The sequence below is a fragment of the Corapipo altera genome, unplaced genomic scaffold (genome assembly GCF_003945725.1).
Source record: "Corapipo altera isolate COAL_440 unplaced genomic scaffold, ASM394572v1 24b, whole genome shotgun sequence".
In the NCBI taxonomy this organism is placed as follows: domain Eukaryota; kingdom Metazoa; phylum Chordata; class Aves; order Passeriformes; family Pipridae; genus Corapipo; species Corapipo altera.
Genome location: NW_020884888.1, coordinates 11044050 through 11071821, shown reverse-complemented (window position 1 = coordinate 11071821; position 27772 = coordinate 11044050). Strand labels below are relative to the sequence as shown.

The 27772-nt window shown below is 40.4% G+C and overlaps 2 protein-coding genes across 11 annotated transcripts in view; both read right to left on the bottom strand.

The window, feature by feature from the left end:
- Positions 1–2190: 2190 nt before the first annotated feature.
- On the bottom strand, positions 2191–7840 carry FIGNL1 (fidgetin like 1). Of its 5 annotated transcripts, none has more exons than XM_027644038.1 (3): positions 7756–7840; positions 6012–6121; positions 2191–4883 (listed from the first exon to the last, which is right to left on the bottom strand). In XM_027644038.1, exon 3 carries the CDS (start codon positions 4873–4875, stop codon positions 2800–2802), a length of 2076 nt encoding a protein of 691 aa, XP_027499839.1. In that variant the 5' UTR covers positions 4876–4883; positions 6012–6121; positions 7756–7840; the 3' UTR covers positions 2191–2799. The 5 variants fall into 5 exon arrangements, with proteins under 5 accessions (XP_027499839.1, XP_027499838.1, XP_027499840.1 ...); XM_027644037.1 differs by lacking the exon at positions 7756–7840 and adding an exon at positions 7588–7700; XM_027644039.1 differs by lacking the exon at positions 6012–6121 and having other exon boundaries at positions 7756–7820.
- A 2006-nt stretch (positions 7841–9846) lies between these two features.
- Positions 9847–27772, bottom strand: part of DDC (dopa decarboxylase) — a 71874-nt gene continuing 53948 nt past the window's right edge. For 4 of the 6 annotated variants that reach the window (XM_027643968.1, XM_027643967.1, XM_027643972.1 and 1 more), the window contains 4 exons: positions 25463–25482; positions 24679–24777; positions 17891–17992; positions 12597–14133 (listed from right to left, as the gene is read on the bottom strand). In XM_027643968.1, the coding sequence (XP_027499769.1) occupies positions 13918–14133; positions 17891–17992; positions 24679–24777; positions 25463–25482 (437 nt within the window). In that variant the 3' untranslated portion in view covers positions 12597–13917. Of the gene's footprint in view, positions 10751–12596; positions 14134–17890; positions 17993–24678; positions 24778–25462; positions 25483–27772 lie in introns of those variants that run through there. The other 2 variants (XM_027643971.1, XM_027643970.1) reach the window with 2 other exon arrangements.

The following is a 27772-nucleotide window of genomic DNA, read 5'->3' as shown; positions in this document are numbered from 1 at the left end:
TTAAGGTGGATTTATCTGCACCATTTCCCTTAAATTACAATCATGCCCCACTTCTGTGCAATTTTCTATATTTTGGGAAATTATGTTACTGCAATCTAATGGCTTGTGTGGTGGTTCTGTTATAGTGGGTTATGAAGCACATATTGGGGTAACATTGGAAGTCCTGCTGACTCGTGAGCCCTGCAGCAAACCCTGAATAATGCTACATGGCTGAAGAGATTGCTGTATTACCTGCATCATTATTAAAACAGTATCCTTTCAGTATTTCTATGTGTTTCCTAAAAATAAAATAAAAAAAAAAGGCACGTTCACGTAATTCAAGAGAGGGCTAAGTAATGAGTAACATAAGAAGTAGGAGGAAGAACACTTTTGTCTAGTGTTGTGGTTCTACCTTTTATCTCTTTCACAGGTTCCACTTTCCAGGAGACTCGTACAGCAGCACAGCACTTTTGTCCCAGTCCTAGTCATCTTAGGGGGAATGTTATTGTCTATCACCATGTGCATTCTCACTGGTCCTTCTGTAGAGCCATTTCTATTAAAATGTGAATATTCAGACACATAGATGACCACACAACGCTCACATAGCATACCAGAGTAATTCCCAGCATAAATAAGGCAATTATTTATCCATACTTAAGGGATTTATTACCCTGGAGCAACCCTTAGGTTTTGCTAAACAAGTAAAATTCTCTGGTGTTTCATTCACTTGCCTGAGTAATGATTTTAAAGAAATACTGGGAGAGTGTAAAAATCTCACCTAATAGATGTTTATAGTTCTCCAATATTGAACTTGTAAGAGCACACTTAATCTCATAATCTTTACCCAAGTGGCACAAAAGTCAATCAGTTTGGACCACATCACACATTTATCCTTACAAAATAATCTAATTATTCTACGATCACTATTTCAAAACTGAAGATAAATTCCCATACCTAAACTTTTACATCTCTGCAAAACAATTTCTAATACATACCAGACTTTACCAGAAACATGAGCTAGGAATAAAACTGATTTTTGTGTTTAAATCAGGATGAGCTCTAAGAAATTCAAAGTCTTCCAAATTATTCTAGATTCAAGGCTCACTGAAGGCTCTTGGGCCCTGAAGCTCCCAGATGGCTTTAAAAAAATGCTAGCTAAACAGCATTTATCCATTTTCAGAAAAAACTAAGTAAAACTAGCTTTTAAGCTCTGCTTTTTCCCGAATAGGAGAAAAAGTGCCTTAGAGGAACTGAAAATGAAGCATGGATACCACAACAGCCAGCTCTGCCACACTAACAAACGAATCCAAAGGAAAGCTTTTCGTTTATTTTTCCCTTCAAGGGCAGGTCTGTCCAGCCAGTGGGCAAGGACAGATTATGTGAACAAAATGCCACGCATTCTTTCATACCTTAGGTAAGAAATGCCAAATACAAGCTAGTCAGAAATTTTACCATTGTTGTATCAAGATTTTTTAAGGAGCAGTGGAACTCAGTCAATGTTGAGACACAAGATTTCTCCTTCCTTATCACTAGAACCCAGCACTCTTGGAGTAAGGCATCTTCCATCTTGGTTTGATGGATGCAGCTGCTGTTTTTTCTGCTTGTGGGTCCAACCAGGAGCAAGGCTGAGCCCCTAATCCAAACATTTGGGAGCACGCACACACACGGAAACAAGGGCGCAGAGCAAGCAGTGCCTTTACGAGCACACACATACACACACGCGCAGCAAAAGCACTCACACAAATCCAACAACAGCCCCATCCTGTCCCTCATCTCCAGCCAAACGGGACCGAAGCTCACCAGTGTGCGACACAAACCCCTCACTCTCCAGCTTCACAAGGACACCATGCCCATGGAGCCCTTGGAATTTAAGTTCATCAAATACCCATTCCCAGATCCTAAGCCTCCTTGCCCTGCCACTGGCTTATACCTGGGCTCTTTCCAAATGCTGTTTTCCTCCTTGCCAGCTAGTCCAGCCTCAAGTTTGCCAGTCAGTTTTGTTAATGAAGTTTGCACACACAACAGGGATCCCTACAGCACCATATAATCATATGCACAATAATCATCTATGCACAACACACACTGGGCTGGCCCCAGGTCCTAAAGCCCCTATGACTCATGGCCTCTTCTCCAGTTGCAGGTGTCCAGACCTCCCGATAAAACACATCTGCACATGCTGATACAGCACAGAAAGCATGGTCAGGCAGAAGATCATCAGAAAAAGTTTTTAATAAGAAGTTGGGATAGACTGCAGTGATGTGTCACAAGGCTGACAACAGCACTGCTCAAGACTTTCCCCTTTTATTCCCCCTTTTATTTTTCCATGCAACTCCACATCCACCTTGGCCCTTTCTCCCTCTGCTCCTGTCTCCTCCCAAAAAATGCGTTTCTAACTACTTTTCCCCATTAATCTCAGTTTTGCTACATCTCTACCCAAAACTGCTATTTCTGGTATTACTTGGATCCCCTTCCAGTACAACATGGTGGGCTTTGCAAGATTCCCCCCAGTATTCCCTTCAATTATATGTGAGCTTTGACCACCTTCCCTTAAACATCAGTGAAATTTGTCCATCTTTCACAGCAGCTATCTGTAAATTTTGTCAGCTTCTCACTGTTACTGGTGTTCAGCAATTTTTCATCTTGTGACCAGTAGTTCCTCACGGGCTTTTCAGCTAGCAAAACCTCAGGCCAGAGCCTGCATAATGTAAGAAGGTTTAATTCCCAGACAGAAACAAAAAGAAGTGCAGACAACTCTAAATTACCACGTTTAATACGTGGTAGTATTAAAGGAATGGTCCTGTGTAACAGTTAGGATGCAGTTCATCTACCACAGCCAAATGTCTGGTTCCAGGTTTCATAGAGCTCCAGGTCCTTGGAGGAGACGCTGGGCCGCACAGTTCTGAAGGCACTCTCAAAATCCAGGAAAGCGATGGGCCGTACTTGCTCTGGCAGGATGGTTGCAATGTCCATGGACTGCAGACTGCGGATGGGGCCCAGAGACGCTTCCCGGCAGAGCTGTGTCATGTCTGCCCCAGAAAACCCATCGGATTTCTTAACTATAAGTTCAATTTCCTCTTCATTTAGGGAGCAGTGCTCCTTGGACATGAGACGAGTAACAATCTGCTTCCTGGCTGAGGCCTCTGGAAGAGGGATGTACAGTCTCTTCACCAGTCTCCTTCGGGCAGCTTCATCGATCTCTTGGGGTCGATTTGTTGCCCCAACCACTAGAATACGATCTTCAGAGGAGGTTGTTGCCCCATCTAACTGGACCAGAAATTCAGTTTTTATTCTTCTCGATGACTCATGCTCCCCCTCCCCACGCTGAGACAGAAGAGAATCAATTTCATCAATGAAAATCACTGCTGGCTGTTGACATCGTGCCACAGCAAACAGCGCACGGACCATCTTTTCCCCCTCACCCACCCATTTGGAAGTCAAAGAAGAGGCACTGATGCTAAAAAAAGTTGCTCCAGACTGGCATGCAATGCACTTGCCTATGAGAGTCTTGCCAGTCCCAGGGGGGCCAAAGAGCAGAATTCCTTTAGGAGGACCACGCAACCCAGTGAAGATGTCTGGCCTCAGCATAGGCCAGACCACTATTTCCTTTATAGTAGCTTTAGCAAACTCAACCCCGGCGATGTCATCCCAGTTGACCGGGGGCCCGTGGTCCATGATCTCATGCATAATGAGCTCAACCATTTTTGGTTCTATGTTTTTCAGCCGTTCATCTACAGGCAACAATGAATCTGTTGGTTCTCTTGTGTGAGGTTTACTCTGTGCTCCTCCATTTTCACTTCCATCTTGCTTTGGAACTGGAGGAACAAACTTGCCAAATGGACCCCGAGACCTGCCTGCACCCAGGGATTTTTTTACACCTCCATATGATGAGACTGGTGCACGCTGGGGTTGGTTTTGAGATTTCTTTTGCTGATCCACCCACAGCTGTTCTTTTGCAGTTTTAAAACCTGGAGCACTGCTCTCTTCATTTCTGTTTCTAAGCCCTGAAAAACTACTGGTTTCTGTGCTAATGAGAGGCTGGCATGGAGCAAGACTAGGAACAACTGTGCTGCTTTCATCAGCCAGACCATAGAATGCTTTTCTTTTCCCAGAACTTGCAGACCAAGCAGGTGCAGCTGACTGGTTAAAAACAGACAAATTTTGCCCATCACAACAGTTACCTGACATTTTCAGAGAACTACTACTTGTGGCTTCTTTACTTCCAAACAGTGGAGTTGCCTGGAAAACTGGTTGAACCTTTTTGCTTAAGGAGGCTGAAGCAGCAAGCAATGTATCTGAAGTTTTGGTCACAGGGGGCACACAGCTTTGAAGAGACTTTGAAGATGAGGGATGCTGCAGGAGATCTGGTCCCTGACTTGCACATTTTGCTGAGCCAGCACAGAGCTCAGTCTCTCTGGCACTGCCTAAGACACCGAGTTTAGAAAGAGCTGGAGCAGCGGAGGCACTGACCCCTTTATCAGCTTGTACACAGGCATCTGTTGGTGCCATCTGAGAGCTCTGGAAAATTTTGCCAGCCTGCATCCTCTCTTGCACACACTTTAATTCAAATACATTATCTGTTGTCAAGGCAGATTGCCACTTGTCACTGTCATTCTGCTGACACTTTGCCAAAGTCAAAATGTTTTCCGCATAGTTATTCAAGCCAGTCTCCATGTTGCCAGAGTCAATAACTGCAGAGTATTTCTCCGCGTACTTTTTGAACAGGTTGGCAGCACAGGCCTGGGAGATCTCAGAGTTTGCCCATGCATACTGAATACGCAGGATTTTGGCACGGTACTCATCTGCCTTCTGTGCAGGTGTGCAGGTGTCAGAGGTAATAGCAAAGTAACTTCTCTGCCAGTCACTCAGGTGCACGGAGCTGGGGGTGGGGGTCTCCATCACTGATGCTGGAACAGAAAATACCTGCAGTTACAAAATGCACTTCACAGCCATTTGCACAGGTTACTTCTCCCCTTTCCTAAATACATGCCCATGAAACACATAACATAACATTTCAATTAGAGAAACAGCGCAGCAGATGTTGCAAGATACTCAGACAGTCCCGACACTTTGCCATTTTCAAAAAGCAACCAGTTTGTGGTGTAAAGGTATACAGATTGAGGTTCTCTTTTCTACCCTGTTTGAAAAAAGAAAAGAAGAAGAAAAAAAGGGAGGGGTGAAGAAAAAAGCAGGGAGTGTGCTGCTAACCAGAGGTCTCCTGGGGAGGTAAGTAGACTGCAAAGAATGGTAACAGATGGCTAAGCAAAAACTGGCCTTGTTAAATGAAATCACCAGTGCTTTCACTCTTATTTGACAGAATAAGGCACAGTGCAGAGGAGGACAGATTATACATTGCTGTCAGAATGACTGTTTATTACAGTGATGGTAATAAAAAGGAAACAATGAAGCTAATACACAAAATTATACACAAAGTCTCCGAGGGGAGGTAAAAGCAGAATGAATAAGTCTGAGTGTGGTAAACTTTCAGAGTAAGATAATATTTACAGATTCACAGCAAGTTCAAAACTATTTCATTTAGAATGCACTAAAATGTCCCCATTTTACACTTTAGAGAAACAAAGTTCTTGCATATTTAAAGTAATGCTTATTTCTCAGTTTTAAAAAGAGGAATTTAAATTTAATGATTTTTTACTTAAAGAAATAGTAAAGATGACATTTGGATCAGAAGAAGCATTTTTTTAAGACCTGATATGATTTGTTCATGTTTATGATGTATCTTCTTCCTCTGCAAAGCATCATGTGCAGAGACATTGCAAGCAACACCAAGAATGCATCATTTCAGAGGACATTGGAACAAAAAAAAATTAAGAGAAACCTACCACTGCCTCAACAGGGTTTGCAGAAAGCTCTTAATGTAGTAATTTTGATCTCCTTATCTGTCCATAAGGGATATAATTTCCAGGGTTTTGTTACTTCAGTAAGTTAATAGGATTTTTTTATTAACTTCAGTATGTACAAGCACGTTCCAGACAGGGAATACTTAAAACAAAAACTATTAAAGAGTAGGTCCATACATTCTGCATCTCTTCCAACAGAGGATGAGTCAACTTGCAGTCTTCTTCTGAATCAGCTACAGACTATGTACAAGTGCAGATGAAGGCACGGGTGCAATGTTCATACAAGACTGGGAAGACAGAACAGAACACAGGGATACAGGGTGTGGGGTCATTCCTCTCTAATTATTTTTTAAAAGTCTTGCATCAGCATTAGACAACAGAGAGCACAGATGATTATTGTGCATATGATTATATGGTTTACACACATAATAAATAATGAGTAGGTAAACCATTCTCTTTCAAATTTTTTTTTGACTTCAGTCCAACTTTGTAGAGTTGTTTAGAAAAGTCAAAATACATTTTACCTGCAAATCTGGTGCCTTTACAACCAAATCCAATGAAAACAAACAAAATAACTCCATAAAAATAAGACTTTCTCTCTGAAAAATTACTGCCATCTTTTGCACCATAAGAAGTCTCACTTCTGCCTACCGAATCCAGGGTAAATTCACATCATAATCCATCTGTAGCTGAGTGACAGGTGACTGAACAGGAGATGAAAGACTTCTCTAAACAACTACTAAACAGCTGTCACTGTGCACATAACTTTTTTGTAACTGTTGAATCAAAAATATCTTATGCACCATAAAAGCTAAGTTCAGAAAAAGTTTAATAGCATGCATTTGCTCCCATGAAATATTCCCATAACTTCCATGATTCAGAAAATAAAACCTCAAGGTCACTACCACTCCCTTAAGGATTTAGCAATCACCTTCACAGCACTGAGGGAAGGTCATAAGAAGTGAACAGTGGTAGTCAGTTTAAAATTTCAGTTTGGTTTTTCACTGAATCAGAGAATGGGTCAGGTTGCCAGGGCACACAGTGGGTTATCTGATCCAACCTCCCTGCTCAAGCAAGGTCATCCCAAAACACATTACTGCGTGCGTTGTGACCGTGTCCACACAGCTCTTGAATATCTCCAGTGAGGGAGACTCCACAATCTCTCTGGGCAATCTGTTCCAGTGCTCGGTCACCTCAAGTTAGGTGGAACTTCCTGGGCATAAGTTGCCTCTTGTCACCACCGAGAAGAGCCTGGTTCCATTCTCTTCATACCCTCCTTTTAGACACTTATATACTTCTGAGGTATCTCCTAGTATCATATTCTCTCCCCCTATTCTAATTCCTGTTACTTGTCCTCACAGCCTCACTATTTCTCCCCTAGGAGACAGCCAAACGCGCACACGTTCAGCCGGAGCTGTTCCCAGACAAGGACATCGTACTTCCCTCTGAGTGCCTGAAGTTGGGAGGAGGTTTATTCAAGCGCTGACACGAATGTATTTCTGGCACACAGAGGCACATCAGGACGCACCAGGGGCACGCCCGCCTGCAGGTCAGGGAACCACCGGGAAGCACAGGGGCACACCCCCCCATTCATAGCCCGCAGGCCAGCAATCCCGGCGGGAAGCTGCCCGGGATCGGCTGAGCCCAGCGCGCACAGGACGATGCGGCCCCGCCGGCAGCCACGACCCTTCAGCCCGGGGCTCCTCAGCCCAGGGGCCCTCGCGGGTCCGGTTGCGGAGGGGTCCCCTCTTACCACGCCGGGAAGCCGAGCCCGGAGCCTTGAGGGCTCCTCGGTGGCACTGGCCCCTCCACAGGGACGAAGGCATTCCCCTCCCCAGGCCCCAGACGGGCTGCGCGGGACCCGGGAATTCCCGCAGCTCCGCCGCTCCCGCCCCGCGCCACGCGCGCCCCCCGCACCCACCGGCCGCCGCCGCCTCCGCGCAGCGCGCGCGCTCGCGCTGTTTCCAGCCCCGCCCCCGTCCCACCCGCCAATCCAGTAACAGGGCTCCGCGAGACGCAGCCAATCAGAGAGCGGAAGGGAGGGCGAGGGGGAGAGGGGCGGGCTCGGTTCGTGACGTCAACGGGCTCGCCGAGGCGCTGGGTGGGAAGGCGCGCGGCGGGGCGGGCGGGCGGTCCCCATTGGCTGCGCCGGAAGCGCGCGCCCTCCAATGGGCGCGGGGTCCGTGCCTTGGGGGCGGGGCCGCGCTCGCCCCGCCTTCAGCGCGGGCGGATGCGCGCGCGTGTGTCCCGTGTCCGCCGCCCAGCTTCTTCCCGTCGCTCTCCCCGTCCCACACGCGCCCTCCCCACTAAATCCTCCGCTGGCGGGCCGGGGCGCGCCCGTCTCGTCCTGGCAGGCGTGTGCCAGTCGGTGTTCCGGCTGCCGTGGCTTGCCCAGGGCGGCTTTGGCGGCCTGCCAGCCCTTGCCACGCGCCTCGCAAAAACTTTCCTTATAAAGGAAGGCTTGGTTCCTCGGCTGGAAGTTAGAGCGGCCTAAAAGGGAGAGGCTGGAGAATGTCACGTTTATTGCCTGTCCAGCCCATTTTCAGTAGCAGTGGGAAATGGCAACACGGAGATGCACTGTTCCTGCGAGGCAGAGGAGGCCCTTGCCTTCATGCACAGTTCGGTGACCAAAGGAGCAGAATTGCTGCGGCTCTTTCTGTGCCAAACTCGACTCTGGCTGCTCAAAATGGCAGGGTGGCAACCTCCCATCCACACGCTCCAGTTACCCAGTGTTCCTTCCTCTCCTCCCAGTAAGAAGACCCCCTGGGTACCCTTCGCTCTCCTCAGAGGTGTCCATGCAGTTGGGTCCTGGGCTCAGTCCTTGGCAAACTCACTCTGAGCAGGACAAGCTCCACGAGAGGCAAGTTCCAGGGAAGATGGTCCCAGACAAAGCCCTGGCCCATGTCGTGACTTGGGTGTCTGCAATGGGCACCTGACCCTTCCTCACACGCAGCACTCAACCTCCACAGCCACCTGTTCCATCTCCACTCCTGTGGCACTGTTGCACGGCCACCACAGCAGTGTCAGAAAGTGGTGCTGTCGAACACTCCTGGAAACAACAGCTGCTGGACAGACCTTTTTGGGAAAACAACTCTGCTGAAGGTCTGAGCAGCAGTAACTGGACTTTGTGGCAGAGGGACACGATGAATGGCACAATGCCTTGCAGGGCAAAAGATGGTGGCCCAGGTGGATGTATGCCATGTGCTGAATCTGATTGTGGAGTCCCTAGCTGGATCACACCAACCCACATCCAAATTAGCACATCAAACTAGATGCAAATTAGCACACTAAGCTGCAGTTACACCTCCGGTATTAACATAGACACTTGTGTGTGGGTGGACATTTAATTTCCCATGAGAAACATTTCTAGCAGTTACTGTCAGGTTTTTGTTATACATTAAGCTTGTTTTACACCATTGGTGCAGACAGCATATTAAACTGTCTGGGCTAGTATGCGAGCTATCATCTCAGACCCAACTGGGCTAACCTAATTGGGCTCTAAACCCAACATTTAGAGTTTGTGACACTGCTGCCATCAATTTTTTCCCAAGGCATGCTTCCCCAATTTCCCTTGGGTTGCACATGGGCAGGGAGCGAAGGAGCCTGCAGCTGCAAGCTGCCCCTGGGGACATAGGCAGGACTAATGACATGGGCCCCTTCCCTGTCCTACCTGATGGCTCCGGAGCTGCAAATCAGAGCCAAAGCTGGGCAGCTGGTTCCAGTGTCAGATCCAGCTGCAGGACTGTGCAGAACTTTACAGAAGGAACGACACGGCCCTGGTTATATCCATGTATTTTTCAGATGCATGTTGCTGAGGAGGAACTAACCTCAGGAAAGTTTGCAAACTCCCATTTGCAAAGTAATTCATTTGAAGGACACATTGAGAAAAAGTGATCGATGGTGAAAATCAGGGCACTGACTTGATATTAGTGGGAAAGTTGGACCTCTTACAGCACATCTGGCGTGAATAAGATGGGAAAAGCTTGTTTAAGAACAAAGACAGACCATAATCATAGATTTGTTTCTATTTATTAATGTTGCCAATTAAAAAATACATGTCTGTTCAGCATGGTTTGGACACAGATTTTAAAGGAAGTCAACAGCTCACAAATTACAATTAGAGCATTAAGCATTTGATTGTTTTTCCATTTAAGTCACACAAACTCTACATATGCTACGTAGATATTATCTATTGATGGTTAATTAATCTGCCCCCACCAACCACCCGGGTCATCAGAGTTCTCAGTTTTATTTCTCATTCTGTCTTTGAGCAATTGAAGTTTATACCTCTCAAGGTTCAGACTACTACTGTAAGGCAACTGCAGTGTGAGTACTACTCATCACATATGTTATCCTTACAGGAAACAATAACAACAACAAAACAACAACCATGAGCAGAATCTTATATGTAAAGGCAAGAGTAAATTAGAAATTTAATATTTATAATGCAGTTCAGAGTATAATATATTACCAACACTTTCATAAATACATATCTTTTCAATATTTCACCATCAGTAATAAAATATAATCTGTCATTAAGAATGTAAATACTGTACTAGTACTCTGCTACTTTTAAAAAAAATAAATTGTGGTTACTGAAAAGTTAGATTTTTTTCTCCCTTCTCTGATAGCCGCAGTTGTCCTTGTGGGTATTCTACTAAAGTACAATTCTGAGATTTTGTAATTGTTTTTAATATCGAACAGTATTAATTGGCACAGACTGTATTAGCTTTTGCACAAAAGGCACCATAAATGCAGGTTAACATACCAACTATTCATAAATACAGTGTTTCTCACTTACAGATATGTTGCAAAGTTACAGAACAGAAACAGCAGTTATGTTCTTCTTTCAAAATGTTCTTTTCAACACTTGTTCTTGAGTTGATTACATAGCCCAGATTTCCTTTTCAGATGATCTAACATTAATAGTTTACAAAGGAATTATCCCATGTCACTTCTATTAAATAAATTAACTTTTACTGGATTTATATTTTAAATTAGCCTTTATCCTAAATTCTTTGCCAACAGGAGTTTTGGTATCTAGACAACAGCCTTTTCTAAAACTGATGCCCATATACTGAAAAATGCTTAACTGAATGTTGATTTTGGCAGGATTTTCCCACAAATGTCTAGAGGGATCTATATCTAATTTCTGGGCTGTTGGGAACATTTTACTCCTCCTGAGTTTGGACGTGCAGCCTGCCTGCATCCCAGTTTTACAGCAGTTTGAGGCTCACACAGGTGTGCATCACCCACCTCTGCTCTGGTTTCCATGGAGAGGATTTCCACCAAAATCTTCTTAAGTTTAATTTAATGTTGCCTTACCTTATGCCTTTCTTTTCCAATACTTAATAGTCACATTTTAATCTCAATTACAGTCACTTAACACCAAAGCAACTCCATTTCATTTCAGTGGAATTATCCTGGATTTACTCTATGATAGCTTTGATCCAAATCTGATTTTTTTTTTTTTTAATCCCTGGACAGACCTGGTTATATATTTCACATGCAAAATACTGGTCTGTCTCATAGACAAGGTGTAATTCCTCTCTGGCTCCAAGGTTTTAGAGTTTTCATAATGTAAAAGTTGTAAAATTGTATCAGTGTGGACCATATGTGCTATGGATGAACATTGTTTTCCAGGTCATGACAATGAAGGAATGTTGTTTTAAAAAAGACTAACAGAGAAAGGAAACTGTGGAGGACGAAAAATCTGACTGGGAGAGATATAAGGCTTACAGAGACATTTATGGCAATTGAATGGACCTTCCACCTACTGGACTGACAGTTATATCCCAGTTCACTGTTGGATTTTTATGAAGTTTTAATGTACCCCCGTATTGTTCCCCTTTCTCCCTCACATTTTCCCGCCAAAACTTGTTTACCACCCTGTTCTCCCCTGCTTTCCCGCTCCTCTGTGACTGATTGGCTACAGTTTGCTGCAGAGCAGAGAGAGCTACCATTGGCCCTTTCCCCTAGAGACTCAAGAGTTCCACCTACCTTTTCCCTGTCTCCCAGTCCTGTCTCACCCTGAGTTGTCAGTCTCATGCTCCTCCCCAGTTCTGAATCCTACCCTCAGACCTACCCTATTTAAGTCCCTGCTCTCCCTGAGTAAAGTGGCATTGCTTCCCGAACCCTCTTCTGTGTCCGAACCCTTATTGCAGTGCCGCGTCCCTATTCCCTATTCCCCTCGGGCCGTGGCAGGAAACAACTGCCAGCATTTTCCACTCTCTTCAGTTTGCCAGTCTATTGCATTGTGCTACTACAGAAAAGCTTAATTTCATATTGGTTCTGCTAAATAGAATGATGCTATCAAAATTTCTGATACTGTAGATGAGAGGAGTGTCTTGTGAAATGGCCGAGTCACCACCTCAAATATTACAGGGTTTTGCTAGATTGATTTGTCATCCCATTCTGGGAAATCAATTCCTTAAAGAAATAGTAGTCCTTCCTAGTTTGGACCTCAGATGTGAGAGATTAAGAATCAACAGAAAAATCCACACAGTCCATGTTCAACTTAGTCAATCCCTTCTGGAAAGACAGTGGGTAGGAGCAGACCATGTGCCAAATTAACTGTCCCATTCCATGTTTCATGGTGTACTTGCGACTTCCCAGCCGTAGGAAGTATATTCGCAAGGCATGGAGGAAGAAAGCTGAATAATTGTGCAAGTTGTTCAAGATGTTTTAGATGTTAATATGAGCAGTAAAAGGAAGATTAAAATGCAAATGTAGAAATTAATCCTACATATTATTTTTCTTGGAGTAGCTAAGTAGGTTGTTTTTATTTGCATAGAAATAACTGTTTGGAATCCATGTTTTAAAAACAGCAAAAGTACTTCTTAAAGTCAAATATTGTTCTGACTTCCATTTTACCTCTGACTTTCATTTTACGTCCTTACTGTACCTGCCTTCAACAGGATGACATATCAATGGTTTGTGTCAAGTACACGTGATTTGACTTTCTGAAAGTTGTTTTCCAGTATTTTCATATTCCACACATCAATTTAATGGATGAAAACCACTGAAGGGGGAACCACTGCATATTTTGAGTGTTAGTTCTCTTAATTTCTATTTTTATTGTCATTTTTTTACTCGTTTGTTAGCTAATTTGAGAAATGAAAAGTAACATTTTTTGCCATCACATTTCTTAGCACATTTTCTCAAAGATTTATTACATAATGAACTAAGCAGAACAGTAGCCATAAAAAGTAGTCATAACTTAATTTCACAGAACATATCTTACAGATTATTTTCAAGTAATCACTGCTTATAGTAACCTGGTTAAAAATACAGAATGCCAGGTAGCATACGGCTTTTGACAAAATTCTTCATCGGGAGTTTTTAAGAGGCCTCATTATGAATGATCAAAGTGGAGACCAAAAGCGGGCATAACCTCTTTGCTGATATTTGACAAAATGGCTGTTTTAAAACCAAACCCTTTAGGGGAAAGTAGAGAACCTGCCAGAAGGATGGTTAGTGTTCACTTAGTGGTCACTCTCCTCAATGTGGCTATGCAATGAAGGAAGTCTTGAAGTCCTTTGTCCTTTGTTCATTTACAAAATTACTGCAATGTGTCATGACATGACAGTGCCCCAAATTCTAACAATGACATCTGTGCGTGCCTATTTAGATAGGACCCAAACAGGTTACTGAACTTCCCCAACCCGGATTTCTTCTGAAGCCATAGTAACGTTAAATTCATTGGTTATAAGACCTCTCAGTTTCATCTGTGAAGGAAGGAGTGGGTGTGCTAGAGGAGTGTGGGGACAACAGAGGGAGCACTAACCCTTCTGTTTCCATTGCCTGGTTGAATAAATGCTCTTGATTACAAACTGGTAAGAAATGACAGCTCGAGTCTCCTTGGCTATGGGCATCCTGGAAACAGGCAAGATGAAACTACAGTAAATAAAGATTACAACGCAACTTGCTGGCAAGGATTTTGCTACTGCAGCTGGGCTATGTAACAACAGTTTTTGTATCTTTTTCCTTCTTAATTTTACTTTCCCACCTGCCCCTAAAATAAAACTTGGCAACACAGAGAAAGCCAGTTAATTACCTCATCTCCACTTGTACTTCACTGCTGTTACTCCTGTTGGTGGTTTTGCTCCCATGTTTTCAGAAGATCAGTTGCCAGCTGTGAGATGTGCTGCCAGGCAAACTTGATGTGGGTGGATTCCACTGTGCGGGAACAAATAGCAAAACGTAGCACAAACTTCTCTCGCAGATGGCATGGGACCAGATGAATCTTCTTGGCCTCATTAATGCTTTTAAGAAGTGCCTCGTTTAGTTTATTTGAGCCCTGAAATCATTGTAATTCAATAAATATGCGGGTGAATTTCAGAAGCAAGTCTGGAATATGTAAATCCTACCAAGCAGCCAAGCCCAAGTACCACCAGTAACAAACAGCCATTTTCTCTTCTCTCAGTGCTTTGCTATCAAAGCATTACAAAAAGATGACAGTGTAAGAGATAATTTTTGAGTTACAAAGAGATTTATGGATTACCTTGGGTTTAGAAGCAGTGTTCACACTGGGGCATTTGTTATAGCTGAGTGCTTTTTTGCGACCTAAGGTCATGTGCTATGTAAAAGCATTCATTATTGTATCCATGTCATTACACTCTTCTTGGATCGAATCAAACAAACATGGGAGGAAGTTTTGCAATGAGCTATACTAACTTTGGTAAAACAAACTTTTCAGTCTTCCCTTAAGCATGGCTGCTGTAAGAGTCTTTTGAATTTGAATATGGAAATCTTACCCTTAATTGAGAAATTGTTAAGGTAATGTGTCCCTGGCATAAATAAGTTTCGTACAATCAGTGGAAGCCCTAAAAAGGCATTTGCCTGAAATTCTATAGGAAGTGTCCACCACAGAATCCTACAGAGCGTTTTTTTTGTGTGAAGGAATTTAGAAATGTGGTAAACTGACCCACACACTGGAAGTAAATAGTCTTCTGCATTCAAGAAACAAAGTTATAAATGTTAAATGTCTTGGAGAAGGTCAGAAAGACTCTACGTGCATGCACTATTGAATTTCATCTCCTTCTAATGTACTTAATTTTCCTTATGCACAAACAGTGAAGGTGAGGACTACTGGTTCTTTTACAGGTCCAGCTAATGTTGAATCAATGGTTTTCCTGATCATGTCCATCAGCATTTGGAAATAAAACAAAAGATGTCATCAGATTTTCAAAAACAGTAGTAAATCACTTAAAATGAAAAGAATGAATGAAGACATCCCCAAAATCTTGGGATTTTTGTCAGATTTAACATCACAGGGTGAAGTGCTAGCCACATATCTTTGACAGTCTTTGTTAGCCAAATTAAAGGAACCTGTCTGTCTACTTTTTTTATCAGTAGACTGAGAGATGGCTCCAGCTTTGCTGGACAGTTTGCTATAATAGTGTAGGATATATCAGGTTGATCTGGAGTGCTATAATTTTATTCTTTGGGGAAGTATCTTAGCTATTGCACAACCTTTACTCTTTCTATTACATTTGAAGTAATGGAATTGCAAGAGATTCTGGGAGCATCTGCGCTTTTCGTGCAGTGTTCTTTACTGAACACTGAGGTAAAAGAGCACAAATGGACCAATCCATCTGTTCAGCAGCAATTTTGTCACTATAGCAGCATAGGTCTTCTTGAAAACATCTGTATCAGAAAACACCTCTCAAATCTGGGCAGTTGTGACTCCTGCTTAGCCTTTTCCATGTAAAACCAAAGCATAAGGCAGACGGTTTCCCATTGGCAGTAAGGATAAATGTATAATTTTCATGGTTTTGGATCATATTAAGAGATAGAGTTGGACTGAAGTCAAAACCTTGTTCTGACTTAGCACAAGTTCTTTGGAATTTTGTATGTCATCCTGAAATTCATGGCTTAGCCTTACTCTTCTACGAGATATTTATGCAACTGGAATGCTCCTAACTAAGCAAATGGAACAACTTCGGTGTTTTGCAAGTCCCCATTTATTACAGGTCAGTCACTGTTGACAATGATGTCCTGCTTTCTTACCAAAGGTAATACATTATTGAAATTACAATCCTTGCCTTTAATATGAAATGCACAGCACTGACTTTTAGGCAATACCAGCAGTTACACGATGTTAAGCTGGCAGGTGTGAGGGGAGGAAGGAGAAAGATTCATGTATATCTTTCTTCTGTTCTACTCTCACAGCTCCACCTTAGGGCTGCTGTGACACTCAAGTGTCACGTCAAATTGAAGTTAGTAGTGACTAATCCTCTCCCAGAGCTTTGAGAAGCCAGCTTTGATTGAGTCTGTGAGCTTCAATAAGACAGCAGTCTCACTCCCTTGGAGAAATTACTAGCTTGACTTGTATTCATTTGCAGTCATGACAAGGAGGCCAAAAACTAACCCTTTGGCATGATACATTTGATGAAATAATTATAATATGAAAGTCATAGGTAATGAGTCCATTTGCCCCACAGTGTGAAAAGCAAAAAATTGAAAGTTACAGCTAGGCAAAAATATATAAAAAAGGGTTTCTCAAGAACAAAAGAATGAAGAAAAAATATTTCATAATTTTACAGCTATGCAGTATTATATAGTTCAAGTCTCCTGACCCATAGTCCTACTGTAATTACATAAAAGTTACAAATATTCTGCTTCTAAAATGCATTTTAATAAGAATTATAAAAATCACAGGAAGATTTTTGAAGGAGTGATATAAAAAAGGAAATAAAGGTGCAAAAATAGCCATAAAAACATCTTTATTTAAAAGCTTGTTAGTTTTGTTTTCTTTTTCTCGACCAGTTAGGCAAGCAATGAAAACACTGCTCTTTCAACACTGGTTTTCAGTAGAATCAGGCCTTTATTCTACAATTTTTCCAAAACCTTCTTAGCTAGGGGTTCAATATTTACCTCCTACTGAAAATTGTCTTTCCCTGTAGATGTAATTTCTTCCTCATCAGGGACAGGAGAACAGATGTAGATGAGCTACTCGTCTGATCAAAAGTGACAATTCCTGTGTTGCTATGCTCTATTTCACCAGGACTGTTCCTTTAAAGTAAATGTAGAGCACTGACTAACAGCTGTCTCTGGATCTGCAAAACTAGTGTTTGCTTGTTCCATGTGAGAGAGCAGACTGCAACCAACATCTTGTTATTGCACAATAAAAGCCACAGAACCTATTCCTCAAAATCTTCTAAAATTCTTGTTAAGAAAGAGATTATATTCATGTTTCCATTTACTGAAAAACTCCACATTCTGTAGTCTGTTCATCCTGTAGGGACAGTTCTTTTTTTCCTTTTATTTTGAACAATATAAATTCAAAACAAACAATTTTCCAATTCCAGATGAATTCACCATTACTTCATTGTTAAAGATTTGCTAGCTTCTTCAGCCAGTTGCATCAAACTCGGGTAACTGGGGCAACTGAATGACTGGTGAAAGAATTTGTGACAAATAGTAATACTACACTACCCAGAAGGAGCCAAAATGTGCTTGCTTCAGAAAAGCTAAAAGCTAATTTAGGTATCATGTGAACTAGAAAACACTAGTGCTGTTATTATTGTTGCTTGGTAGTCAGATTCAGTGTCCCAATCCAGTCCTTTACAAAGGCTTTAGTTGCAAGCTCCTATATGAAATGAGTTCATTACCTAAAATAAGACACTGATCCCCTTCTAGTGTCTGATTAAACAATGAGCCCTCCCAGTTACTGCAGCTTTTATGCTTTGAATACAGAGTGAGATTTTTCTAGTTTCTGTCAGGCAAGGTCTCCACATCAATGAACTTGGTACTTTGAGAGATTCTGGAGTATAAAAGGCCAAGCGGGGCAAAAGGATCATGTTCAGCAATAAAAAGCAGACCAGGGCCAAGGGCACTTGGGAAGGTGGCCTCCCATGTAACCTGTTCTTATACATATCTTGCTTCAATTTTCCATGTTTTAACAAAATTGTCTTAAGCTTTTAATCTGCTTTGTTCTACATGAACTCCCTTTGCTTTCCTTAAAAAATAATCAAGTATATGAATTACAAAGATTATATTCAATTGCATGTTATGGTGTTGCTACAAAACATGACAGAAGAAATAGGTCTTACCTTCAGCCGAAAACAGACTAGTCCCAAGACAACCTCAGCACAGATCTCAAATCTTCCATCCTGAAGGACTAAGTGTTCAAATTGATGTGACAACCTGACGTGCTGAGAAGAGAAAGAAGGTATCTATGTTGTATAAATTTGATTCATCAAGAGAAAAGGTTTGCTAAAGTATTTTCCATTCCTTTTCTCTGTTCCTTCTTCTGATATGTGATAATATTCGCATATCACCATCTGTTTATGTTAAGTTACATCCCATTTATGACTTCCAGAGACCATACTGAGCCATTACTATATCATTAGCTCAGACTATCTTAGGCAGTACTAGCCTATTTCTTAATGAGACATTTCAGCACAATTTCGTATGATACCATATTCATAGTAAATAATTTTAATAATTCTCCTTTAGGTTTTCTACCACTGTCAGTTTGGGCTGGGAATGGCTAGAGTCCAAAAGACTTTAGAGGGGAAAGGGGAAACGCACAGATACAGAGAGAAAAAATTGTCACAGTTCCAGTGCAAATTAAGCTGGAAAGATACACTTTTTAGAATAGTTAACTTAAAGGATATCTGTGAAGAAGGGGAGAACTTGCTCAGTCTTCTGACCTGGGTGCTCAGCTTCAGTTGAAAAGAAAGGTGATGGCGGTATAATCAAGAAAATTAATAGCAAATCTCAGTAAACCTGTTGATAAGTTACTGGGGGAAAAAGAATGACATTGGGCACCAAGCCAGAGGAAGTATTTTGAAGCATAGGAAACCAGTGCTCTTCCAAAGTCAAATAAATAGGAAAAATATCAACAGGCATGGTACCAACCAGCTGAGAATTCTGAACATCAGTCAGTGATACTTGCTCATATCATATTGGCTTTGCTTTTTTCCAAACAGAAAATGAATTCAAAACTACTTGAGAGAAAAGAACCTATATCCTCATCAGGTACCTGCAGTACCTATCCAGTTCCCCTGTCACTGGCTATAATACCAGCTTAGTCCTCACTACCCTAAAAAAAAAAAAAAAAAAAAAGACAGCAACAGCAACCAGCTATTAAAATAACAGTTGTCTTCATGCAATAGCCTGTCTACACCAACTTATCTGAAACATCTAAACAATATGTTAAAAGGTTCTTTAGCTTTGATATATTTATTATTGCAAAAAAATTTACAAAAATAAACAACTAAGCCCATGTCTTTTCTTGCTTTTGCACTTTGACATTTTGCAATTTCAAGGACAGATATCAAACCAAAATGAAATATTTCACTTTGGGCCAGGGTTAAATGTGGAATGTTTCATCTCACAGGAACTTCTTCCAAAAGGACAAGAATAAAGCAAAACAGAAATTACAGAAAAGAAAAAAGAAAAAGAAACCAACACATTTTGCAATCTTAATCATAGCTTTCTGATGGTTTTTTATTTCTTCAAATAGAAAAACAGAGTTTATATTGAATCAAAATATTGCTTCAAAACCTTCACACTGGGCATACTGGTACCCTACACAACCAGCCAATCTTCCTGTTGTTACCACTTCCTCTCTGCTGTTTGTTACATTCATTTAACATCTCCCTCTAAAATTAGCCTAAAAGCTCTTTGAGCCAGGAATGAGACCAATAAAATGCCCAGTCCTTTTCAGGGCATTTGAATGTTCTGCTAATATGAAGAGCATAAGTTTACAGCTATGAAAACCAACAAGAAGTATCTGTATACATATAGATACTTGTATGCATAAATGCATGGAAAACATATGTTAAATAGGCATCTGCGTTGTAATGGTCTTTCACTGTCTCCTCCTATCCTCATGTTATATAGCTTTAACCAAGTATGTTAAAAAAAGACTCTGCAAAATTCCACACTGCATATACTATGTCTTGGAAATCAAAGCCATAAAACAGATCATGTTCAATGAGATGAGAATTTCATAACTGTTCAGCTGAACGTAATCAACTGTGTTTCATCAAAATTTATCTGGGTAAGAACTGAATAAAATAAAAATTTAAGATTTGGCTTACTGCGAGAAGTTTGTACAAGAAAGCTCTGGACCCATCCTGTACATTCAATAGCTGGTATTTATGCCCACTTTTCGCACTAAAGGATTTTTCAGGGATTTGAAAGAAATAAAAGCAAGGGAAAATAGAAAATATTCAGTAAGTCACAAAACAAAACTGAAAAAGTATTTTGGATTCATGTCGGGATGCAAGTACTTTTATTCATGGCTAGTCTGAAAAAGTAGCAATAATTGGTAAAGACACTGGGGGGCACCAAGAGTTTTAGATTTTACAGAAGTAGAAGTAGAGAAAGTGATGATTTACCATGGAAAGCTTTGCTTAAATACAGTTACTCAAGGCCCTGCACCTTTGAACTATTAGCTATTGTCCTGAATTGCTCTTACCAAGATTGCCACAACAGTAAAGTTAAATATTATTAAGCCTGGAAGTTCAAACTCTATAAAACCAAAGGTCTTTTAGGTATCACACCTTCCTCTGTGAGCCCAAAAGCTGCACCCACACTGAACATGAGCACTGCAATAACTCTCAGGAGGACACGTGGCTTTAGTGCTTCAACTTTTCAAGACAACACTGTGAAAATAAAGTCCTGTTTGTAGAACTGCAGGCACTGCAACTAAGGATAGGAGGGAAGAAGAGGTAAAAAACTGATAGGCTGTTCTCAATTTTCTGCTGAGTGTGTACATACCAAGCCTGGATATTTTAACCCTTCAAGTGCTTCTGATTTTGACATCTGTGTCAGGCTGTGTCCCTAGCACCATTAACTTAAAGCTGGCATTCAAATATTATTTAATCTTTCAAATTTATTTTATTTAACACTGTCATGTACTTGAGAAAAAAAGTGGATGTACACAAACCAACTCATGTACTGTTTCTAGCAGTATCATCTGAGCAAACTGGTCTAGTGGATGGTGTCCCTGCCCATGGCAGGGGAGTTGGAGCTAGATGATCTTTAAGGTTGCTCCCAAGCCAAGCCATTCTATGATTCTATGATTCTATGATTCTATGATTTAGAGATTTGGACAATCCCTTCAGCACGTGGGTTCTCAAAGTGGAATCACATGGACAGTGTTAGTGTCCTGAAATGTCTTGCTATACAGGAACAGAATATCAGCCCTGGTCTTCACAGTGAAAGTTACCTGATTGAAGAAAATAAACTTGTAAGGAATTTTTATGTGTCACTATTATCTCAGGTAAATAACCCTTGCTCTTCTTCAGTGAGAATGGAAACAACAGAGAGATCTAATGAATTTGGTTATTTACGATTAAGGGAAATGTCTTACATAATCAATAATAGGAGCAGAAAACTTGTGAGGCATTAAGCTGTGGTTCCTATTTTAAAAATCTGTATTTCTGTATGTGTATTTGTGAATATAAATATGAATCCTTCTCCACTGAAATGTTTAAACTGAATTTTAATTTTTGGGCAAAGCCTTCAAGAGCCAAAAAAGTTTTTAATTGCAGGGAGCTTCTCTGAAGCATAAGGTACACTACTGTGTACATGCAAATGAGCACACCAGCCTAGTCGTGATCACTTCATACTTTTCCTCCTACAGATTTCACCTCTTTGCCTGCCTTAGCTTGCATCCCACTACACTCTGAAGGAAAGTGCTGTCAAAAGAGTCTTCTCAATAGCCACTTGAACTGTGCCACTCCCCTGTTGAAATGCTATGTCTAGCACTGCTGTTCTTTACAGTTCCAGTTTCTTGGACTCTGCTGTTAATTTTTAATGGAATTCATTATCCTTGGTGAAGAAAGAAGCATGTGTAATCTGCTGACTTCTGGTCCTAAGGAGAATTCAGCTGAGTCATAATGTTCATAGAGGTTGCATGCAAAAGCACGCTAACTCCTAAATTTCTCAGATTACTTCTGAGCTCTTGGAGAGGACTTAAACCAACAAAGGAGTAATACATGGTCAAGCAGTTTGCAAATGGGACATTTACAAATGGGCCATTTGAGTTTTACATTTATACTGACTTGGGAGTGGTTGGAATCAGTCCAGAAAACCATTATTGTTGTTGGTTTCACCCTGTTTGTACATCTTCTCTGTGGCTTTGAGACTTACCTCCAAAATTTGTATTTGTCTCTCCCCACATCCTTCAGAGATGACTGCCCTCCACTTTATCACTGCTTTGAAACCTATACTTTGCAATAGGTTAATATTACATGCTGTGTGCGAGAGGAGTGCATAACAAATGTTTGGAAAACAAAAAAATTACTGTATCTAAATCCAAGTCACACATTCTCATGTCCCAGGAATATTTTGGTTCCTAAATGCCATCCTCAAGCAAATGCCAGGTTGCAGTGGTTATTGAGTCATCTGATGTAAACCTTAAGGCTGCAAAGATAACAAACATCTTTTTCTTAAAACATACTAATAAAAGAGGGGAAGAAAATAAGACAGAAAGAGACAAATAACTTTTGTGATCCAGGAAACAAAAAGGTTATGAAGAGACTGTTGCAGATGTCTTTGGTTTTCCATATAGAAACTTGCTAATTACACAACGAATACGGTGGCTTCTTAAGGACATACAAGTGCTTTTTCCCTCTATATCATGTCTGAAGCTCATCACTATTTGAAATCTCAAATCACTTTGTAAGTATTACCTGGCTGCGCAAAAGAAGCCTAACTAGAAATCTATAAACACTGCATAGATCTTCCCACAGTCTTCCACAACTTAGGAACTCAAGTGTCCTTTTTTTTTTTCCCCTAGGTGATCACAGCATTTATGTTGGGATTTTTAAAAGGTCAGCTACAACATGTTTAAAAGAAAGCAATTTTTCAAGGCCAGGCACTGGCCTTTACTTTTTATTTGGAAATTTATATATGGGTTTGAAAATATAAACCAGTGTCAGACTGGTTTACATACTTCATTACTACTCTATCCAAAGTAAAGCCATCACAGTGTATCTGGAGCTCATGATAATTCCTGAGAGTAAAATGTGCAAGATATGAAACACATTTCTAATTTTTATTTTGCAGCTACTGATATAACTTTACCATCATGTCTGAAAAATCACAAGAGATATCTTAAATTCTGTTAGAGCAGGGAGCAAATGAAATGCAATAATTTATTGAAATTTAAGTTCAAAGAGGCTTGCTCGAGATAGAAATTACTGGTTTTTTTTAAAAAAAGATGCTCTGGATCCCACTGAATCAAACCAGCATTCATTGGGCGGAATGAGGAGGGGGTGAGGAGAAACTAATGGTTCCAGTTTGAAGAAGTATACAGTAAGTCAAATTCTGCACTTAATTATCATAACTTATTTTTATATCTACACTGGAGAACAATGTAGTCCTTAATGAAATATAAAACATACACACTTAGTTCTACAAGCCCTTGGAAATCTAGTTATCTAAATTACCTTCACAAATAAGGTTTTATTTTGGAGTTAATATTTTTAAGAAAAGATTGATTTGCTTAACCTTCCTGAACTGTATTGTTCAAATATCAAAACTTGGTCTTCAGCTGTGATTATATGGCTGGACAGTCAGAGAAATATCTGAGAGACAGGGAAAGAGGGAATTTGTTGAATGTAAATACTGACCTGTGGAAACCAGAAGGCCATGCAATTGATATGAGGCTTCCAAGCCCATTTTCCCACTGAGAGATTTAGCCCTACTTAAAAACTTGGTAACATACTGAAAGAATTGCAGTCTTCAGAAATCTAACCTGAGAGAGAATCCCAGTCTTCAGAATCTAACCTGAGAGGGAATGGTAATGATAGAAAAATAAAGTGATAACAAACCTCATATCAATTTTTCATCAGGAGGATACATATCAGATTGACATAAGGATGACTGTACATCAGGATTCCATAGCTGCCAAAATTTATTTCTGAAAGCCTCATTAACAATAAAAATCTAATTTTGATATTTGAAAAGTCCGTTGAAAATTATAATGTGATTAAAATAAGAGAGTACCCTCCATCCCAGAACCTTTCCAAATCAAAAGAGACTTCCCCACACAATGATTTTACAAGAGCAGAAAAAGTCTTTTTTAGGCATTCTTCTGCTTAGTACTCCAATATGTAGTACTAAATTCATGTCTGCAGGGACACTGGTATGCTAGACCAGACCTTTAGCTAATGGATATTTTTGTAAATATTTAGAGCCAAGTCATGGATCTCCCCTAACTAGAAGTTTCCCTAAACTTCATAAAGATGAAAGGTATGCTTGAATTTGACTTTACTGCTACAGAGGAAGTATATATATAATTTAGACTGGCGCCAGATGTTTCTTTTAGTGATTAAAAACCCCTTCTTTTTACATCAAGAATAAACTTAGTACTTATAACAATGTTAACAAACTGTAAATTGTACACATTCTTTTTTTTAATAAAATATGCATTTTAAACAGGAAAAAAGCAGCAGCAGCAGTAGACATGCCAAATAAGTCACCATATCCCTTAATCATAATCTATGATATGCTATCAATGCATGTACATTAATAAGATAAAGAAGTAATGAATATACACGTGTTTCCACAATAAAACCATGAATGTGCTCCGGCTTAATCACGAGGGAACTATGGTCCCATATTGTAGAAATTCCAAATTCCTAGACTTGTCTTCCCTAAAGATTAACATAAAATAGATGACAGCTTTGACCCTGCCATGATATGGAATTGTGACCTTACATGGGGCAAACAAGCAGCCCCAGCTGTTGAACTGAGTTGCCTCAGACCATTGCCTGTGCTTTCTGATGTGTACAGAAGTCATGGAAAGAAGACAGGCAGGCGGCCAGTTCACTTTCCTTTGCCTTCCCACCACAAGTTACCCAAAAAAGCAAATCACCTTGCGGATGTGCTCCTGCAGCCCCTTGACCCCGTACATCCTCAGCACGAACCAAAGCTTCAGGGAGCGGAACCTCCTGCCCAGGGGGATTTGCCAGTGCTGCAACCAACGAGAAGAGAGGGCACCTGTGTTAGGAGCCACCATTGTGGTGTGACAGCAGAAACGACATTCTATACCAGTTTTGAAGTGAACCCCGTTGCCACAGGCAGTTCCTAGAGGTGGGTCAAATAATAAGAGAAATATCTGTGTCTGTTTTAATGCCACGGTGTCAGAATGGAAGGGTCACATGGCAAATCAAATTTCATTTGTGCATTCTGAATTCTCCTCAAAGGCTTTAGAAAAATAAGTATCTTAGAAGCTTGTTACGTTGCCTTGTTTGCAGTTGTGGGGCTAGCATCTATAATGGCAGGCCCATTTTCCATTTCAAAGCAACAATGCTTCCATGGGTTAAGGGTTAAAATGCATATGCTTTTAATTTTATTTTTAAATTGTGATATTCACTATGTTAAAGAAAAAAAAACCCACAACTTTAGGACATTTCTTTCTACTGCCTGAACTTTGAGATATTGCACATGAAGACAATTTCTGCCTTTAAACAATTTGTTTTTCAAAAACCAGAGTTTAAAATTTCAGTTTGAGGAATGTTGAAAATTTAGCAAGCTGCATTGTTCTTGGAAAGAAACATAAATTTTTGAGATTTATGATAGTAATGGAAAATAAAAGTCATGAAAATACCAGTTTATACAAGTAATAGTATTAATTATTACTCTGATGCTGTACTTACCCGATAATCTGTTACAAGACCTAGAAATCAAAGAAAAAATGTTCACGTTGCATCATCACAATAGCCAAAGCCTTCAATCATTCCAATGTTAATTAAAAAGCTGTGTCTTAGCTATAGTTTACATCCACTACAAATTTCAGCATCATCAGTATCAGCAGGACCACTAAATAACTAGTAGGATAGTTGGCAGCATGCTAAATTAAGGTGCTTGTAATAACCTTCATTCCTCAGCTATTCAGAATATGCCACTAACAAATTAAGCCCTTTTAGAGAAGAAACACAGTTTTCCTTTCTTTTATACTGCAGATGCTGTGGAGATGACAGACCAAATACTATTTTTATTTTCTTCTTGTACAGAAAACAATTTGCAGAATCCCCAGACTCACTTCATCACTCATTCTCTGCTGTGAAATGTCATCACCTTTACTCTAGTGAACTGGTAACACTTCTTAAAATAATCCACTTCTAACTACCTTTTATACTCATACATATATTTGTTGCTAATTCTTCAGCATGTCTAATAAGTGACTGGAAAACCTGACTCAGAATTTGACCTCTTCCTGCTTGGACAATAGTATTTTGTACTTTTTATGGCTTTTCATCTGTTGTAGTGAGAGCCCATTACAAACACAGATTGACCAAGCCACAAAGCAGTCCAGAGAGGCAAACAGAGGGCATTATTAATTATCCTTTATATAAACACGCAGTGTCAAGACACATCTACCTTTTATTGTAATAAGGTAATTAAACTGATTTCATAGTAAAGGAAATTGTAACATGGTTAGTTACTTGCTGTAAGTCAGTGACAGAAATTTAACAGATGTAAAATTTAAAGCATTTCTTTAGGAAACATCTGCTTAGCTTCCTTATTCTGCTTTATTACTCTGCAGTGGAGTATAAACTTCATGGGAATATATGTAGTTGAATTCCTAGGGAAAATTCTAAGTGCTCCTCGAACTGTGAACTGCAAGGTACTATATAGAACTGTAGCTTCTGAATTTGACCAGTCTATGTCATTTACATAATGTTCAGGCTTTATGTTTCCTAGGAGATAATAAAAAAAAACAGAAAAAAAGGACTATTTCCTGTATTACAAGCTCTCTTGCTGATGTTCTTTCATCTATGCAGCCAAAACATAGGAAAAAACATGGTCCTTCTTTCCCCATAACAGACAGTCATTGGATTCTTTAACCTGTTACTGTGTTGGTTTCCAGGTGGTAAAAGAAAACAAACCCACACAACAACCAACAATCATTAACCTGTTCCCAGACTTCAGGAAATGAATGTGGTTGTGTCAGCTTAGTAATGAGGTAAACTGATAACATTCATATTCTTCTGCATTGTAGCAGCCATTTCTGTTTGAAAGCTGAAAGGCTGGTAGCAAAGAGAGGAAAGCAACTGGTGACAGATAAATAATCCTACGCTCCTGCAAGGGGCTATGTCTAATGATGCACAACAACGCCTTTCACAAGCTGTGAAGCAGAATGTAATCAATGCTTAGTCCTTGATTCCTTGATTATGAGCCTTAGTCTTACATCTGTATTTAAGCAGGAGGAATTGCATTGTGGGAGCACATGTGGTATTCACAATGAAGTATAAAGCTGCATTCTTCTAACACTGCCATTAGGATTTGACCTATATCCTGGGCTGTCAGACAAGCTAGTATAATCTTCCTGGTGTGATGATGCAAATCACATAAAATTATAATTAATGACAAAATAAAGACTTTCCCCTTGGGGACATGCATAATTGCCATATGGTTATTAAGAGTAATTGCTCACAGATAGAGATATTTTTCTGCTCATTTAAATTCTTGAGTGAGAGATAAGTGAATTCAAAAATACTACTTCATTTGCTTTGTAAACCATGATAGGAATTCTCAGACCTGAGACATACTCAGAAAATAAGACCCTCCATTAGACAAATCATACTTCCAGGAGTGCTGACATCTCATAAATCACACAGGGATCAATAGGGAGTGTAGCACCTTTGTGTAGTAAATTTGTAGCAAATTTGACTATGTTTAATCAAGGCATAAGCGTGGGTTGGAAGTTTAACTAGAGGCATTTGCATTTGAAAAGTGTTGTCCAACTCTTTGCAAAAATTGATACTAAATGAGAATAAAGAATAGAAAAAAATTAGCATTACTAGATTGCTATTAATCAGCTGATCTCTTTGAAATCATTATGTCAGATCATATAACATGCTCTCACTGCTTCTGAAGGCAAGATGAAGGCTGAACAACTTTTTATATAACTGGGGTGATAAAGTTTTCAGGTCAACTAGGTGGCCTTACTAATATCACCTACT